Source organism: Sminthopsis crassicaudata, chromosome 4 (assembly GCF_048593235.1).
Source record: "Sminthopsis crassicaudata isolate SCR6 chromosome 4, ASM4859323v1, whole genome shotgun sequence".
Taxonomy (NCBI): Eukaryota; Metazoa; Chordata; class Mammalia; order Dasyuromorphia; family Dasyuridae; genus Sminthopsis; species Sminthopsis crassicaudata.
The window spans coordinates 59,474,916-59,490,810 of NC_133620.1; the positions used below are offsets into that span (position 1 = coordinate 59,474,916).

Sequence of the window (15,895 nt, forward strand, 5' to 3'; positions counted from 1 at the left end):
CATTCTTGTATGTAGTGATTAATTTTGATTCTTTAATTCCAAGTTTCAGGGTTTCAATAACTAGTCTGTACAATATTGTTTACATCTGGTGTAAAGACATTCCAGAGATCACTTCAGTCATTGTGAATATGTTACTTGTTCTAGTTCCTTAACTATTGTTCAGATGACTTTTCAGTTCCACTCATCTTGACTAAACATAGTTCATATTTATTATATACAAGGTTAATAAAATAATAAGTAATATCTTTGTTTTGTTTGTTTTGTTTTTTTAAGGAGTGAATACTTTCTCAGTAAATACAGATTTACAGACCTTAAAGTTCTGTGCACCAGACAGCTAAATCACCTTGTACTAAAACAAAAAGCTAAATCCCAATTAGGGCTAACTTCTAGGATAGGGAGAAGAATGGCACTTGTTTTAATTGAAGTAAGATTTTGCATTGATTTCAGCATTGCCTATAAATGGCTAGCCTTTCTGTACCCAAATCCCTGGCAGCCATCATAATAGATTATATCTTCTTAGAGAATCAAGGTTACAAGACACTGTCCTTTTATCTTGTTTGCTCTTCTTAACAACCTTGTGATGTAGGCATATAACACTGGTTTAGACAGGATAAATAGTTTCCCTAGTACATATATATATATATATATATATATATATATATTAGTTTCCCTACTACTAGTGCATATATATAATAGTTTCCCTGCTACATATTTTAAATTGTGAACCCAAGCCTGCTCTAAATTTAGTGATTTTTCTACTACATCAAAACTAGCTTGCAAAACATCTTTTTAAGAGGTAGGGAAATATGTGATCACTCTTAGAATTGTGTCCATTGGAAATTAATTAAATAAGTAATTATGGTGTCATTTCGCTTTTTGCTTTGCTCTATTTCTAAATAAAATAGATTTTTTTTTTTTTTTTTTTTTTAATCTTTAATAGCATGTATTAAATCTCCTTGGTTCCTGGGTTTCAGGCCATTAGGAACATTTAAGTCCAGTTGCTAACCTAGCCACACTATCTAATGACAATGAGAGTGCAACCAGGGAATATTTTGCAACTTTTATGGGAAGTTGACTTAGAGAGTCCAGTGGAGGAAAGTTTTGTTTTTGGCATTTTTCTTTCCTAGATATTTAAAAACCTGTGATTCTTTGTAAATAGGTCTTCTGCTTTTCAAAGCAGATCACAAAGCTCTTTCCAAAGCTCTACTGGGTTCAAAGCAGATTCTCTTTACAAGAGGATGAGAAACAAGGGGAGGCAATAAAGATGAGGGTTTTATAGAATTGCTTGAGGTTTTGAAAGTGTTTTCAAATGTGTTTGCATAAACTATATGTTTTCATTATTTTAATGAACCTTTACATTCCAGAATATTAATAAAATTGTACTTTTTAATTATAGATGGAGTCTGCACGCAAGGCATGGGAAAACTCACCAAATGTGAGAGAAAAAGGGTCACCAGCAACTTCCACAGCAGCTCCTATTGCAAGTGGAGGTAGCAATAGTGTCAGTGTTCCAAGCACTGGTAATTACAACTCTTTTTCAAGTGCATCAATGCCTCCTATTCCTGTTGCATCTGTCACTCCTACAACTTCGTTATCAGGTAGAAGATACTTTTGGGTTTTGTTTTATTTTATTTTTTAATTTTCTCTTTCTCTCCTCTCTGCCCCCTTAAAAAATTCTTTATATAGGAGAAATAGAGGTTACTCCTAAAGATCTAAGATAGTTATGGCAAAGTAACCATGGTAGTATGTTTGAGTTTTTTGTCTCTTTATGTGAGTTGTAGATTATAATGAAAATTTTAGAAGTTTGTATATTCCCAAGATTATTCATTTTTCTGTCATGATTATCTTATCATAGACTGATTACAATAAATGACCACCATGTAAGACTTGTACTTTAGATCTCACTTGAACATCTAGCCTAAGCAATTTCTGAACCATGTAATTCAGTCATCATGAGTAAGTTAAAATAACTAGAACTCCCACATGTCTGTGGTAAAGGGATCTGATATAAACCCTTTAAACTATGGGAGACATTCCCACATTCCTTTCAATTATTGAATCTAGAATTAACTATATTAATTTCCTGTCTATGATACCATTTATTCAAAAGGCACTTAATTCTGCAATTATGATATTCATGGGATAGTTTCCCTGTTACATTTAAAGTGCTTTTTTAGAGATCTTGAAGTCGATCACTATCCAGAAGTTTTTTTTCTTGTGTCTTGTGTTTTATTAAATCTTTGAAGTTCATTCAGAAGTATTGTCTTCCACTTCCTTTAGGTGATCCATGTGAAGAATTAGATGAAAAAAACATTCATCTTTAATCAGTTACTGTATAACTTTGTTTTTATGCTTTCTCCAAAGTTTGTTTTACTGAGAGTTGTTACAAAATGTATCCTTGATTCTTGTTTTCCCTTTTTCCCCCCCACTCCCTGTCTTAGGAGCTGGTACATACACTACCTCTTCTTTGAGTACTAAATCTACAACCACCTCAGACCCCCCCAATATCTGTAAAGTGAAGCCTCAACAGCTACAGACCAGCAGCCTACCTTCTGCCAGTCATTTCTCTCAGCTGAGCTGCATGCCTTCCCTTATTGCCCAGCAGCAGCAAAGTCCACAAGTTTATGTATCTCAGTCTGCAGCAGGTAATATTTATAGTATTGAATTTAATCTGTAAAAGTTTGTAAGATAATCATTTCCATTCTAAGAAGGCTTACTTTATCAGTGGAAGAAAGGGGATTAAATAAACAATAACACTTAGTAACAAATAAACTAGGCTGACTTTTTGTATCTTAAGTTTAAGAAGACGATCACAAGTATCATTTCTCAGTCCATAGTTATATAATTTTACAATACGGGGTAGCTATATAGCACAGTGGTCAGAGTGCCCGTTCTGAGTTCAAATTAAGCCTGAGTTCATTAAGATCTGAGTTCAAATACAGCCTCAGATACTTAACATTTACTAACTGTGTGACCCTGGGCAAATCACTTAACCTCAGTTGCCTTGCAAAAGCAAAGCAAAACATTTTATAATACAATAGGATTTGAAAATCTAATTCCAGAGATCTCTATAATGACCATATTATTAAGGCTATCATGTTATCCTATATTAATAGCACGTTCAGCTACTGTGTCTGTTATATAGTTGGTGTTTGATAAATGCTTATAGATTTATTTTTGTCCTAAAAGGAGTAATTACAGGTTCAGAAAACTTTTTTCGAGTTGTGGCTTTGCATTTCATAACCAAAAAAAATGAATTTGTAAATTGTTTTCCTTATTTCCTTTTTTTTTTTTTTTTTTTTTTTTTTTACTCTGAGGCTGGGGTTGACTTGTTGCCCAGAGTCACACAGCTAGGAAGTGTTAAGTGTCTGAGACCAGATTTGAACTCAGGTCCTCCTGAATTCAGGGCTGATGCTCTATCCACTAAGCCACCTAGCTGCCCCTATTTCATATTTTGAATTAACTTCCCAAAACCTAGTAATTCTATATTTTTCCATCCCTGACAACAAAAATAGTGTTTTCTTATATAAATGCTTGTTGATTGTTTAATTACTTTAAGAACTTGAGATAGCTTTTTGAATATTAAATGGTATGGTGCAATCAAATAGAAATTAAGCAGGGAATCATTGAAACTGAAATCCTGAGTCTCTCATGGCTTTTATGATCAGCAGATTTACTTTTTTCTGTCTTAGTTTTGTTAATAATAAAATGAGACCTAGAACCAAGTAGCATGTGAGATCCTTTTTTTTTTAATGTGGAAATTTTATAAAAGTCTTGAAACAATGTTGGGGGAAAAATTTAGAACTAATTATTTTATAATTTTCCTGGGGACCTGCAGCACAGATCCCAGCTTTTTATATGGACACAAGTCACTTATTCAACACCCAGCATGCACGCTTGGCTCCAGCATCCTTGGCTCAGCAACAAGGATTTCAACCAGGACTTTCTCAGGTAATTTGTAATACATTTTGAGAGGCACGTACACTTGTTTTACTTTATTATCTATTCAGTACTTGGTAACTAATACAATTTAGCTATGTTATATCTATTATTTTTCTCATTAATTATAGTCTTTTTTCTTTTTCTTCTTTTTTTTTTTTTTTTTTTTTTTTTTTTGACATTTTGTGGGTATTGGCATAGTCCTTGGACTGACTGCCAGTTAACCCCTCAGTGCAGATATATATATTTTTTAAAAATTACATTGAATCTATTAATTGTTTATTATATATTGCTTACCTACTCACCTCACAGGGTTTGTGAAGGTACACTCAAAAAGTTCAGGAAAATAAAAACCAGTTGGTTGAAGTTCAAGTTTTAATCTAATTTTGAACTGTTTTCTTTTTAAAGTTTGATTCTAGAATTAAAATTGAGATTTGTAAATCTTTTATAATTTGGTATTTATTAGACATTTGTTTATTGATTTATATCATTTTTTTTCTTTTTTTCTTTTTTTCTTTTTTTTAACCAAAGCTGATTTCTCATTTCATGAAAGGACTTTCCTATTCATATTTCTATGATATTTGTGTGTGTGGTATGTGCATACATGTAAGTGTTTCTGTTTTATTGTAGCCCACTTCAGTTCAACAGATTCCAATTCCTATCTATGCACCACTGCAAGGACAACATCAAGCCCAGTTGAGTTTGGGGGCAGGACCTGCTGTTTCACAAGCTCAGGAATTATTTAATTCTCCCCTGCAACCATATAGGTAAATCTGTTTCAAAATGACTTTTAAAATATTAAACATTATTAGTCTCTTCACTTCTTCAGTGACAAATAATAGAACTAATAGACTTGGTTATTTCACATTTCAAGAGTGTTTTTAGTTTATAAAATGTTGTCCTTAAAACAACCCTGTGAAATGGAGGCAATTCAAGTATCATTATCAGTGCCAAGATTTGAATCTAGATAGCATAACTCCCCAAGTCAGTATGCAGTGCCTCCTCTTCTCTCAGTTATTAGTCTGAGCACTTAATGGTTTATAGACTTTGGTTTTCTAAAAGATTTATATAGAAACTATGTAGTCTGTGTGGGAATTTTTTTTTTTAATTATACCATTATGTCAGGTGCCACAAAAATTAGAATACTTTATATAAAGATCCTATTTATACTTCTATTATCAACTTTTAATAATTTGGTTAAGTATTTCCATCAGTATTGTCATTACTGATAATATGCTTAAATTTCTCAATCTAACATTTCAGGGTCATAACTTAAGCACTGTACTTATTGTAAATGTAGTTCATGAGTATGATGGTTTGAGTAAATTTTTTTCTTAATTTAGTTCAGTTCAACTATAATTTAAGGAATACCTATTATACTTAAGGTTTTATCCTTGGTGGTTGGGGATGCAAATTTAAAAAAAAAAATTGGGCAATTGTTTGTTCAATTCTTTTCAGGTCACAGGCATCCTTATTCCCTCTATAACTTTTGTTGAATTAAATGTAACAGACATTTAAGTTAAAGGAAAGAGTTACCTGGTTTTGGATTTTTGTGGATTTTTTTTCCCCCAAACCAATAGTTAAAGCAAATAAAGTGTTTTAGTTCTGTGACTATACTGTAGCTAAGTTTGTTCAACAGTAATTTAAATATTCTTTCACATACTGTTGTAGATCTCAGCAAGCCTTTATGCAGAGCAGTCTGTCCCAGCCATCACCAGTGGTTCTTTCTGGCACAACATTACATAATTTTCCAGCGGTACAACATCAGGAACTTGCCAAAGCCCAATCAGGCATTGCCTTTCAACAAACTTCTAATGCTCAACCCATTCCTATATTGTATGAACATCAGCTAAGCCAAGCATCAGGGCTGGGAGGTTCCCAATTGATTGATACACATCTGCTTCAGGTAAGAGAATGGTCAGTGTCATCACTTAAACACTGAGGGTCAAGTAAGGCATTTTTTAAGTATGTATTATAGGTCAGGCATTGTTCTGTGCACTGGGAATACAAAAGGGAAAGAGTCTCTTAAGGAGCTCTCAATCTTAATGGGGAAGCAGACATAAGTAAAATATATATAAGCAAGATATATACAGGATAATAATCAACAGAAAGAAGACATTAACATTAAGGGGAGTCTTGTAGAAAGTGGAATTTTTCCTTGGACTGGGGGTAGGAGGGAAGGGGGAGAGAGAATTCCATACCATATTGAAAGGCTAATGAGAATGCTTAGAGTTAGAAAATCAACTTGTCTTTCTCAAGGAACATGCCAGATTCACTGGAAAATGAAGGATGAGAAAGATGCAAAAAGACTGGAATGGTAGGAAGGGATAGAGTCTCAAAGGACTTTTTAAAAGAGAAACTGGTTTTATATTTGATCTAGGAGGTAATTGGGAGCTATTGGAGTTGATTGGATAGTTGGGGTTTGAGAAGATCTGAAATGAAAAGAAACATGAGGTCATAAGATCAACCTGAAAGCTGTCACAGTAGCCTAAACATGAAGTGATAAAGGCTGCACCAGGATAGTGGTAGCATAAAGAAGAGAAAGGGAAAGGTAGAAGTTACAATTCTTAGCAAAAGATTCAGATAGGGGAGATGAGAAAGTATTGTGGAATCAAGGTTGGTGCCTAAGTGGTGAGCTCGGGTGACTGGAAAGATGTCTTAGATAACGACAAGGCTTTGGTGAACATCTGTGCAACTGGTTATTACCTAGATGAATGAGATTGTGAAGTGTTGAGACAGATAGAAAAAGAGCCAAGAAATAATTTCTTTAAAACACCTAAAGAAAAGAGAACATAAAAGTTGAAGAGGGTGATTAGAAGTTTCAGAAGCTATGAAAAGGTCAAGAAGAACAAGAATTAAGAAAAAAGTCCGTTAGATTGGGTAATTCGTAGGTCATTAGTTACTTTAGAGAACAGTTCTCAGTTGAGTGATGAGGTTGGAAGCTAGACTACAGAGAAGTGAGAAGAGGGTAAGAGGAGAGCAAAGTGAAGTGTTAATTGTAGATGGCTCTTAAAAGGAGTTCAGCCATGGAAGGTAGAGTATAGAGGATAAACAGATCAAATGAGGGTTTTTTGTTTGTATGAAAGAGAAAACAGCCAATTAACGAGAGATTAAAGATAAATGAAGGCATCTGGAATGATGGGCTGAACTGATGAACCAGACATAATGGCAGCAAATCACTTGGAATATATATAAAATACTCAGTTTTTTTTTTTTTTTTTTTTTTGTGTGTGTGTGTGTGTGTGTGTGTGTGTGTTGTTGTTGTTGTTTTCCCCCCCCCACAATTGTGGGGTTAAGTGACTTGCCCAGGGTCACACAGCTAGGAAGTGTTAAGTGTCTGAGGCCCAGATTTGAACTCAGGTCCTCCTGATTTCAGGGCTGGTGCTCTATCCACTGCGCCACCTAGCTGCCCCAACTCAGAGCATTTTTAACTTAAAACTATTCTAGGTTTCAATAATAGGGGTTTGTACTACGATTTTACAGTTTTCTTCCCTAATTTATTAAAACTCTCCTTTGTAGGCTAGAGCAAGTCTCACCCAGGCTTCCAATCTTTATTCTGGACAAGTACAACAGCCTGGTCAGAGCAGTTTCTATAATACTGCTCAGTCACCCAGTGCTCTCCAGCAGGTAAACTATGGCATGGTAAATTTCCTCAATCTTCTTTTTATTTATTTTTTTCTTTTAATTTTATGTATTAAATAAAGATTACGTATTAAAAAAATAAAAAATAAGATTAAAATACTAGAGCATGATATAGTATGAGTGAGAAGTAATCACAATTCTAATCCTTGTCCCAACCATTAAACATAAAAGGTATCTTAGGACAGGATGAGGTTGGAGAGTAGAGATGGGAGGGTGATGTAGTATGTTACAACTGTGTCTCATGGGTTTGAGCAAATATAAGATGAAGTGCACAAGTGAGTACTTGATGTTTTAACATCAGAATAGAATGCCAAAAAAAATCCAATTTATGGAGAGGGTAATGGTGGCGTATGTTCTGGCTCTGGTGTACATTTTTAAAAATAAATAAAATGAGCACATTGAAATCAAAATATTTCTTGAAGCTACAATTCCCTGGCATTGTTTGTGCATATTAGCTTCCTATTTAGAGGATGGGTTAGCTAGGTTGATACAAGGGATAGAGCACCAAGAAGTCTGAAGTCAAGAAGTCTCTTTCCTGAGTTCAAACCCAACCTCAGATATTTCCTAACTCTGAAACACTAGGCAAGTCACTTTACCCTGTAATGGTAGTATCTTTGGTAAGAAAATCTCAAAATGGAGTCACAAAGAGACATGACTGAAATAAACTGAACAGCAGCAATTAGAGAATAATATTGTTCATGAATACTCTTCTTGCCCTTCACAGTAAACTCTGTTTAGAAACAAAAGATTTTCAATCTCTTAAAAATGAAATAGAGGATCTGTTTGACAGTTGTCATTGTTATTGATGATGTTTTATTGCATTTTAATGATTTTACAAAGTTGCAATGAAATGCCTATTGAAGCCTTGTAATGAGTTATTGCTTATTTAGATCTCTGTATTATATATCAATTATATCTTAATTTTGTTCCTGAAAATAATTTTTCTTTTGACATTTGCTTTCACCCTGTAATCATTGTGAATGGCTCAACTTTCTGGCTTTTCCTTCCCTTTACATGAACTTGTATTCTCAGTAACTTGTTTTTAGATTCTCTGAGATGGGGCAAGTGCATAGTCTACAGTTCATTGCATTCATGGGGCTATGAAATTTCTTGCATTTGAGGAACTTGAAACAGCTTGCAGATGTTACCAGTAGGCTAGTACCTTAATATCAAATGTAGCCAGTTCATTGAGTTTCAAAAGTAACATGAGGAAAAAAAGCCTGGGAAGCCTGTGTCGTCATCTGTTCAGGATTGCCTCAACTGTTGAACTCAGAAGAAATCTGTATTTTTTAATCCATTAACTGCATTTACTTGAAATCTAGTCACCAGTTATTGTTTGGATAGTTAAGAGTTAAGGGTGTAGTTAGGGAAGTATATAGATATATATTTTATAAAATGTGTAAGCACATTGGTAAGTTGTCTCTTCTCTTGTTTCTCTCTTCTCCCCCAGGTAACTGTACCTTTGCCAGCTTCACAGCTTTCCTTGCCTAACTTTGGATCTACTGGGCAACCTCTAATTGCTTTACCTCAGACATTACAGCCCCCATTACAACATACCCCACCACAGGCCCAGGCCCAAGGCTTGAGTAGACCTACACAAGTAAACCAGCCTTTCAGAGGATTAATTCCTGCAGGAACACAACATAGCATGATTGCAGCTACTGGAAAGGTAAGTGAAGAGAACATGTTATATACTGCTTATCCATTATTTAAAGGGAGATGGATATCTGAGAAATAAGGCTGTCTAGTCATCAGCTTTGGTTTCCATATTCTGAATGTGTTTTCCAAACAAATTGTACAAACTTTTAATTTTGTGAACCCACCTCTATATAAGTAATTTTTGTTAAAAAGAAACAGGATACTTAACAACTAGTTTTCATTTAAATTTGGCATCATTTACAATTGCTTTTCATATATCCACTGTTCTATCCTTTTCCTTTCTCCATTATCAGTTAATCAGATTTTGCGATAGGATTAAGTTTTCTGGGATGAATTACAGGGATGTGTGCAGCATTGGATTAGGATGGGTTTTAATAGGTATAGATAGACCTGTGCTTATAATTCTGTTATGTGAAACAACCTTATAGAAGCTTTGTTATCCCTTCCCTAACCCATTCAGTAAAGATTCATAGAATTTTAGAACTCTAAGGAACCTTGGCTAGATAGGAAGAGGGATTTTTTGCAAGGGAGGGGGGATTCAAGGGGCTATCTGTGTTATACAAATCACTTTATCTCTTGGTCTTGAGTTCTTGTAAAATGAGTAAGTTAGACTCAAGTAACCTGTAATATCTTTCCAGCCCTCAATCTCTTTTCCTACAATAGGACTTAAACATTGCATATGTGTCTTGGATTTTCTAAATGTTAAAAGTCGTTTTCATTATTGTTTTATTCAGATGTCAGAAATGGATCTAAAAGCTTTTGGAAGTGGCATTGATGTAAAGCCAGGTACTCCTCCAATTGGTGGTAGAAGTACTACACCAACATCCAGTCCTTTCCGGTAAATGAGAATTTTAACTTGCTTATCAAACCTAATTATTCCTTCTACCCCCTCAATATTTAATTACGATCTAGTATTTTGTATTCATTAATTTGCAATGCAATGCATTACATCATTACATTGTATTAAAGATATATGTCTATAGGAAAATATTTGATGTTATAACTTAATGTCTATGACACTCCATCCTACTTGGGATTTTTCCTGAATTCATTGAATTATAATTGATTTAAAAAATAAGTTCATTACTATATAATTGTAAAGACCAATTCTTAACTTTGGAGAAGACTTGAGAAAAATGTCCCTTCTTCCCTTCATTGCAAAGTTTGGTATTGTAGGTGTAGAGTGTTGCTTATATATAGATATAGTTGGTGGACTACTTTTTCTTAATTGAACTTGTCTCTTTGTTTGAAGGAATTAGTTAATGATTCATGATAAAGACAAAAATTTAAAAAAAAAATTTAAAAAACTAAATTTAAAAATAGAAGACGCCAGTGAAAATTCTATTAATTTCATGTAACTTGTGTTACCACTAAGTAAAAATTTTGGCCACAAAATCTTGAATGATTTACTTGCTTTAAATCAGTTTAATAAGAACTAGGGTGGTGGGGTAGAACCTATAATACGGATAGACACAGTAACTCAGAAATAATCATTAGCTGTGTTTTATTATCTGCGTGGTCCTTGGTGAGTTGTTTTAACTCTTCTGAGCTCCAGTTTCATTATCTCTAAAATGGCAACCATATACTGCCAGCCTTCTAGGGCAGTTGCGAACCTAAAAAATGTTACAGATCAGTTATTGCCCAGGGTAGATGTTGACTAACTATTGGTGGCTTTTTTTCCAAGGGCCAGTTCTACAAGTCCCAGCAGCCAGTCTAGCAAAATGAACAGCATCGTCTACCAGAAGCAGTTCCAATCTGCAGCTGCAACTGTGAGAATGACACAGCCATTTCCTGCACAGTTTGCACCCCAGGTGGGCAGGCACAGACAAGAAGTTTTCCTTCCACATTCTCAGACTTTTGCTAACCCTATTTTGTGTTAACAGATTGGGAAACCCAAGGCAATAGTTCCTTCTCTTAACAGTGACCTTTTATGTAAATGCCAGTTCAGATCTTATTATTGACAGTTCTCTATTCCTAAAAGGAAGGGTTAAAAGCAGCCAGGAGAGCCAAGTTCTTGAAGATTCCCCACACAGCTCTGAAAGTACATTTCAGTCCTTTATGTTGCCTTGGGATAAGTTGAAAAAGAAGGGTCCCAGTGCTTGGGGTTTTCCAAGGTTTACAGGTTTCCACCTGAAGACATTTATATCTATAACTTCGTTGTCCCATAGTATAACCATCTTAGCTAGGACAGACCAAAGTTAAATAAATTCTACCCAAGTAGATTGACTTCTGAGAGAGGATGCATGGCCCTTTACTTTCATATTGCATTCCGATTAAGTGTATGCTGCACATCTCTCTTTACTAAAGATGTCCTCGTTCATAATGGCATCACTATTTTTTCCCCTCTTCAGAATTTGCAGCTGAGATGATAGAGCCCAGGGAAGTACCATAGCTTGACCTTGGCTCATGTTGTCTGGCCTAGACTCTTCAGGCATGGCATACTTCATCTTGGCCCCTGTTAATGGAACGCTTCAGCCCACCCATTTCCTTTCAGTGGCTCAGTGGGCACTTAACTAGATTTACTCTGGGATAAGCCAACTGGTGAGCTAGTTGGCAATTTTTTTTTAACAGTTCAATGTGTTATGTTTTGTTTTTTTCACTCAGATCCTCTCTCAGCCTAACCTGGTCCCTCCATTGGTAAGAGCCCCACATACTAACACCTTCCCAGCGCCTGTTCAGAGGCCACCAATGGCACTGGCCAGTCAGATGCCTCCTCCGATGACCACAGGCCTCATGAGCCACCCTCGTTTGCCACATGTGGCCAGGGGTCCTTGTGGATCACTATCTGGAGTCAGAGGTAATCAGGCCCAGGCTGCGTTGAAGGCTGAACAAGACATGAAGGTTAGTACAGTGTTAACAGCTGATAGGGCAAGATTGTGTCTCTTGAACCATGTCTTAAGATGCCTTGGGACCCTTAACACAAATCCAGGCATTTGTTGTCTTAGCACATTTACCCAAACTAGCTGCTTTTTCCTCCCCCTTTTTTTCTTCCATTGCAATTGGCAATTGGTAGCAAACCAGCATTTTTACACCTGTGGCCAATAAATTGCTAATGAAATAAATTGAGGGAGATCTGAGTTTGAACTTTGAGGCGCAGCTATATCTTTTGAAGAAAGAACAAAACTCTTTGGGGATTACTAAAGTATCCCCTTATTCCCCAGTGAATTAATGATAGCATTACTATTCTGTCAAAATTCCATTTGGATAAAATATTCTGCCTGAATGATTTTTCTCCCTTCCCTTCAGAGGGAAACAGGTTTTCTATATTAAACTATTACCTGTTCACTCTCACACATAACACACCTAATGTCTTATAATAGGGTTAAGTTATTTTTAGGTAAAGAGAACTTAGAAAGCACTTTGGGATCCTTCCAGATGAAATCTGTTACAAAAAGACAAGATTTCTTAATAGAACAATCCCTAGGAGTCTGTGTGGGGACAATTTAGAGTTGTAATAAATATGGTATTAGTCTACTATCTCTACAGGCAACAGAATTATGTCTGTTATCTCTTCTGTCTTTAGACTTGGCTTTAGGGATCTATGAAATCCTACCATTTCTTCCCCCCCCTGGGCAGTCTGACATGAGAGATGCTAACTTTTTTTTTTCTTAAAGGAAGTAAAATCATCCATTTGATGTTTTCCTTTGATGAAGATTTGTTACATTGTGAGTCACTTACTAGGAATTTTAAGTTTTCTTAAAGGTTTGTCATCTATCATTTTTCTGCAAAAAGTAAATTAGAAGCCACTTACAAAGCAAAAATAGCACTTATTAGAATCACATACCTTTTATTTAAGGCCAGCTTACTGTTAAAAATAACAATATGGATAAAAATTTCCAAAATTTGAGCATGGGCATAAAAAGTCTTTCTTGTGATTTGTTTCTGCTTTTGCTGCTAGCTAGCTACTCCTATCATTACTTCCCTCTAATAAACATTAGAATAAATGTGCACAGTTTCTTCTTGTGCAAATTTTGTGCAGATTGTTATCAGGACCTTGGATGGTAGGTTTTTTTGTTTTTTGTTTTTTTTTAAACTTAGACGAGGTGGGTTTAAGGTGTGTTGTGTGTGTGTGTGTGTGTGTTGTGGGTGTTGTGTGGTGTGTGGTGTGTGTGTGTGTAAACCAACCTATATGTGTTCATTGGTGTCTTTTGTGGATTACGTAAGTATGTTTTTTGGCTGCATTGCCGACGAGATTAAATTACTACTAAATTATTGTCAGCTTAGTGGTAGGAGTAATATTTTTTTGGTAATATTTAATGGTTAAATACCAATTTCTGAATGCTTTTCTCATTTATGTTAGAGTGGTGGGAAAAGGGCTCAACACCAAGATGTTTGATTTTAGATGTTATTGCTAAGGCTGCATTATCAGTGCTTCTTTGTAGTCCGGTTACTGATAACTAGACTTTGTAGTCCGGTTACTGATAACTAGACATTTTGAGTTTTAATTTTTTTAATCCAGTTCTTATAAGGATATGAAAGTCCCATGTTATCTTTCAAAAGAGCACTCTTAGGTAGGATACCACAATTTGGTGCTTGGCACCCTAGGTCCGGGTGATTAGTTATACTTGATCATAGATCTTTGTGTGTCTGATTGACAGCTTTTACAGTGTTGCTGCCTTTTCAGCCTAGTTGTTTCTCCTTTTTTAAGGCAAAGCAGAGAGCAGAGGTTCTTCAGTCCACGCAACGGTTCTTCTCCGAACAACAGCAGAGCAAACAGATAGGAGGCAAAGCACAGAAAGTGGACAGTGATTCAAACAAAACTCCTGAAACTCTGACTGACCCCCCTGGAGTTTGTCAGGACAGAGTAGAGGACAAGCCTCCCCCTACACCCACCACAGCAGCCAAACCTGTTAGAACCGGACCAATCAAACCCCAGGCGATCAAAACAGAAGAAACCAAATCCTAAAGGCTGTGATTTATAGCTGGGTCTGGGAGGGGGGGGAGGGTTGGGGAGGGGGGGAGGGGGGAGAATGAGTTCAGCTAATGCCCGCAGGATTCCAAAGCCGGGGGAAGGGAGAGGGGGACATTCTCCTATCAGGGCTCAGGAGGATGCACAGGGACATAAGCTATTGACAGTGTCGCACAGACAGCTGCAATACCAGGAAAGCTTGAGGCTCTGTAGACCAGCAGCTGCTTTGTGTAGCCCCACCAGAAGTCGGTCTGCACTGGTGGGGGTGCCTTTTTATAGTCAGGATGGAGATGCCCATGTATGAGCAAACAGCCTGTGTACATCTAATGCAGAATCTTCACGGTTCCCTGCCATAGCAGAAGCATGAAGACAGCTAGCACAGCAGTCAGAATGTGACTTACGCAGCGTGTTCCCAGCTCCTGAGCAGAGATGCTTTCTTATTGCTCTTTTATGTTCTTTGGCTGCTATTTCCGTTTTTTCTAGGCTCCTTGCATAAGAGCTGCAGATGGATGGTGCTGGACAGAAATAGCCTTATTTTGTATTATGGCAGCTTGCTGTTGTTATGACATGGAAGCTGAGTTAAATGAACACAATCAAAGGACAGTAACTGATCTCTCCCTTCCCTTGACCTGTAAACAGATAGATGCATAGTCATGTCAGCATACTTTAAAAAAGTGGTTTTTTTTTTTTTTCTCCTCCCTCCCCTCCCCCCCAAATGGCCAGTGTTTGGCTAATGCTTCTGTTTGAAATGATGCTGTATTTAGATTGTGGCCTAAAGTGTGAAGTGCTACTTGGCATCCTCTTCCTTCCTGAAAGCATCCATTCCCCCGACATGGCAGGCTTGTTGCATTAATAAGTCAAACAAGTCCTTCTTGCCTCTGCTCAGCCATCTTTTTATGAAGCCAGTGGTTTTCTAAACGGTTTTCAGCTAATAGTTATGTAGAGCAACAAGCACTTAGATCTGTGCGGCTAGTTAATGGAAATCCTATCTAAGGAGATACATTTCTGTATCAGAGCTGTGTCACACTACCCTTCCTGCCCACTCTGTGCTGGAAAAGTAGAATCAAGTCAAATAATGCCTTTTTAATTGTATCCTCTAGTATTATAGCTGTAGGACAGTACTGTATTATACTTCTGTGAATGTAAAATATCCTGTACCTGCTTATGATACGTAGTAGTGACCGTGCTATACCAGAGCTGTTTTTAATGATGTTATTCTAGATAGACTTTTGTTTTTTCCAGATGATGATTGAGAAGCTAATAAAAGGCTCCAGGTACCACATCAGTAACAGAATGCTGTTTTTCTGGGATTTTTAAAAAAAAAAAAAAATTTCTTTGTGGGGGGAGGGAGATGTTTTCAGGGGGTTTGTTTTGTTTTTGTTTTGGAAACAGTGAGCTGAAAGTCTAATGTGTATAAATTTTGTTCAATGACTGCAGAACCTGGAAAGGCTGTTGCTGCTATTGATGCCTAGCAAATTGCTATTGGTTATCTTTTTATATAAATATATATATATATATAATTTGAATTTTTGGAAACTTTAGCTGTGATGTCAACTTTGGAAAAGTATCCCACTTGTACTGTGTTGAGTTGGCATTGTACAGAAATTAACAGCCATATTGGTCTAGAAACGTTAAACTTAATTTTTTTTCCATTTGTACAGGGGTAACACACTGTATTAAATATGTAAGGTCTTATTTACATGGGTTTGATTACAGAAACTAATAAAATATTCTCTAAATAATGCA

At 36.2% G+C, this 15,895-nt stretch overlaps 1 protein-coding gene across 1 annotated transcript in view; it reads left to right on the forward strand.

Moving 5' to 3' along the window:
• PRRC2C (proline rich coiled-coil 2C) overlaps window positions 1–15,895 on the forward strand; it is an 84,015-nt gene extending 68,120 nt beyond the window's left edge. The window contains 11 exon segments of the mRNA XM_074308341.1: window positions 1,397–1,598; window positions 2,442–2,645; window positions 3,839–3,951; window positions 4,570–4,706; window positions 5,611–5,845; window positions 7,459–7,566; window positions 9,032–9,250; window positions 9,975–10,078; window positions 10,925–11,051; window positions 11,845–12,081; window positions 13,889–15,895. Coding sequence (XP_074164442.1) covers window positions 1,397–1,598; window positions 2,442–2,645; window positions 3,839–3,951; window positions 4,570–4,706; window positions 5,611–5,845; window positions 7,459–7,566; window positions 9,032–9,250; window positions 9,975–10,078; window positions 10,925–11,051; window positions 11,845–12,081; window positions 13,889–14,146 — 1,944 coding nt within the window. The 3' untranslated portion in view covers window positions 14,147–15,895.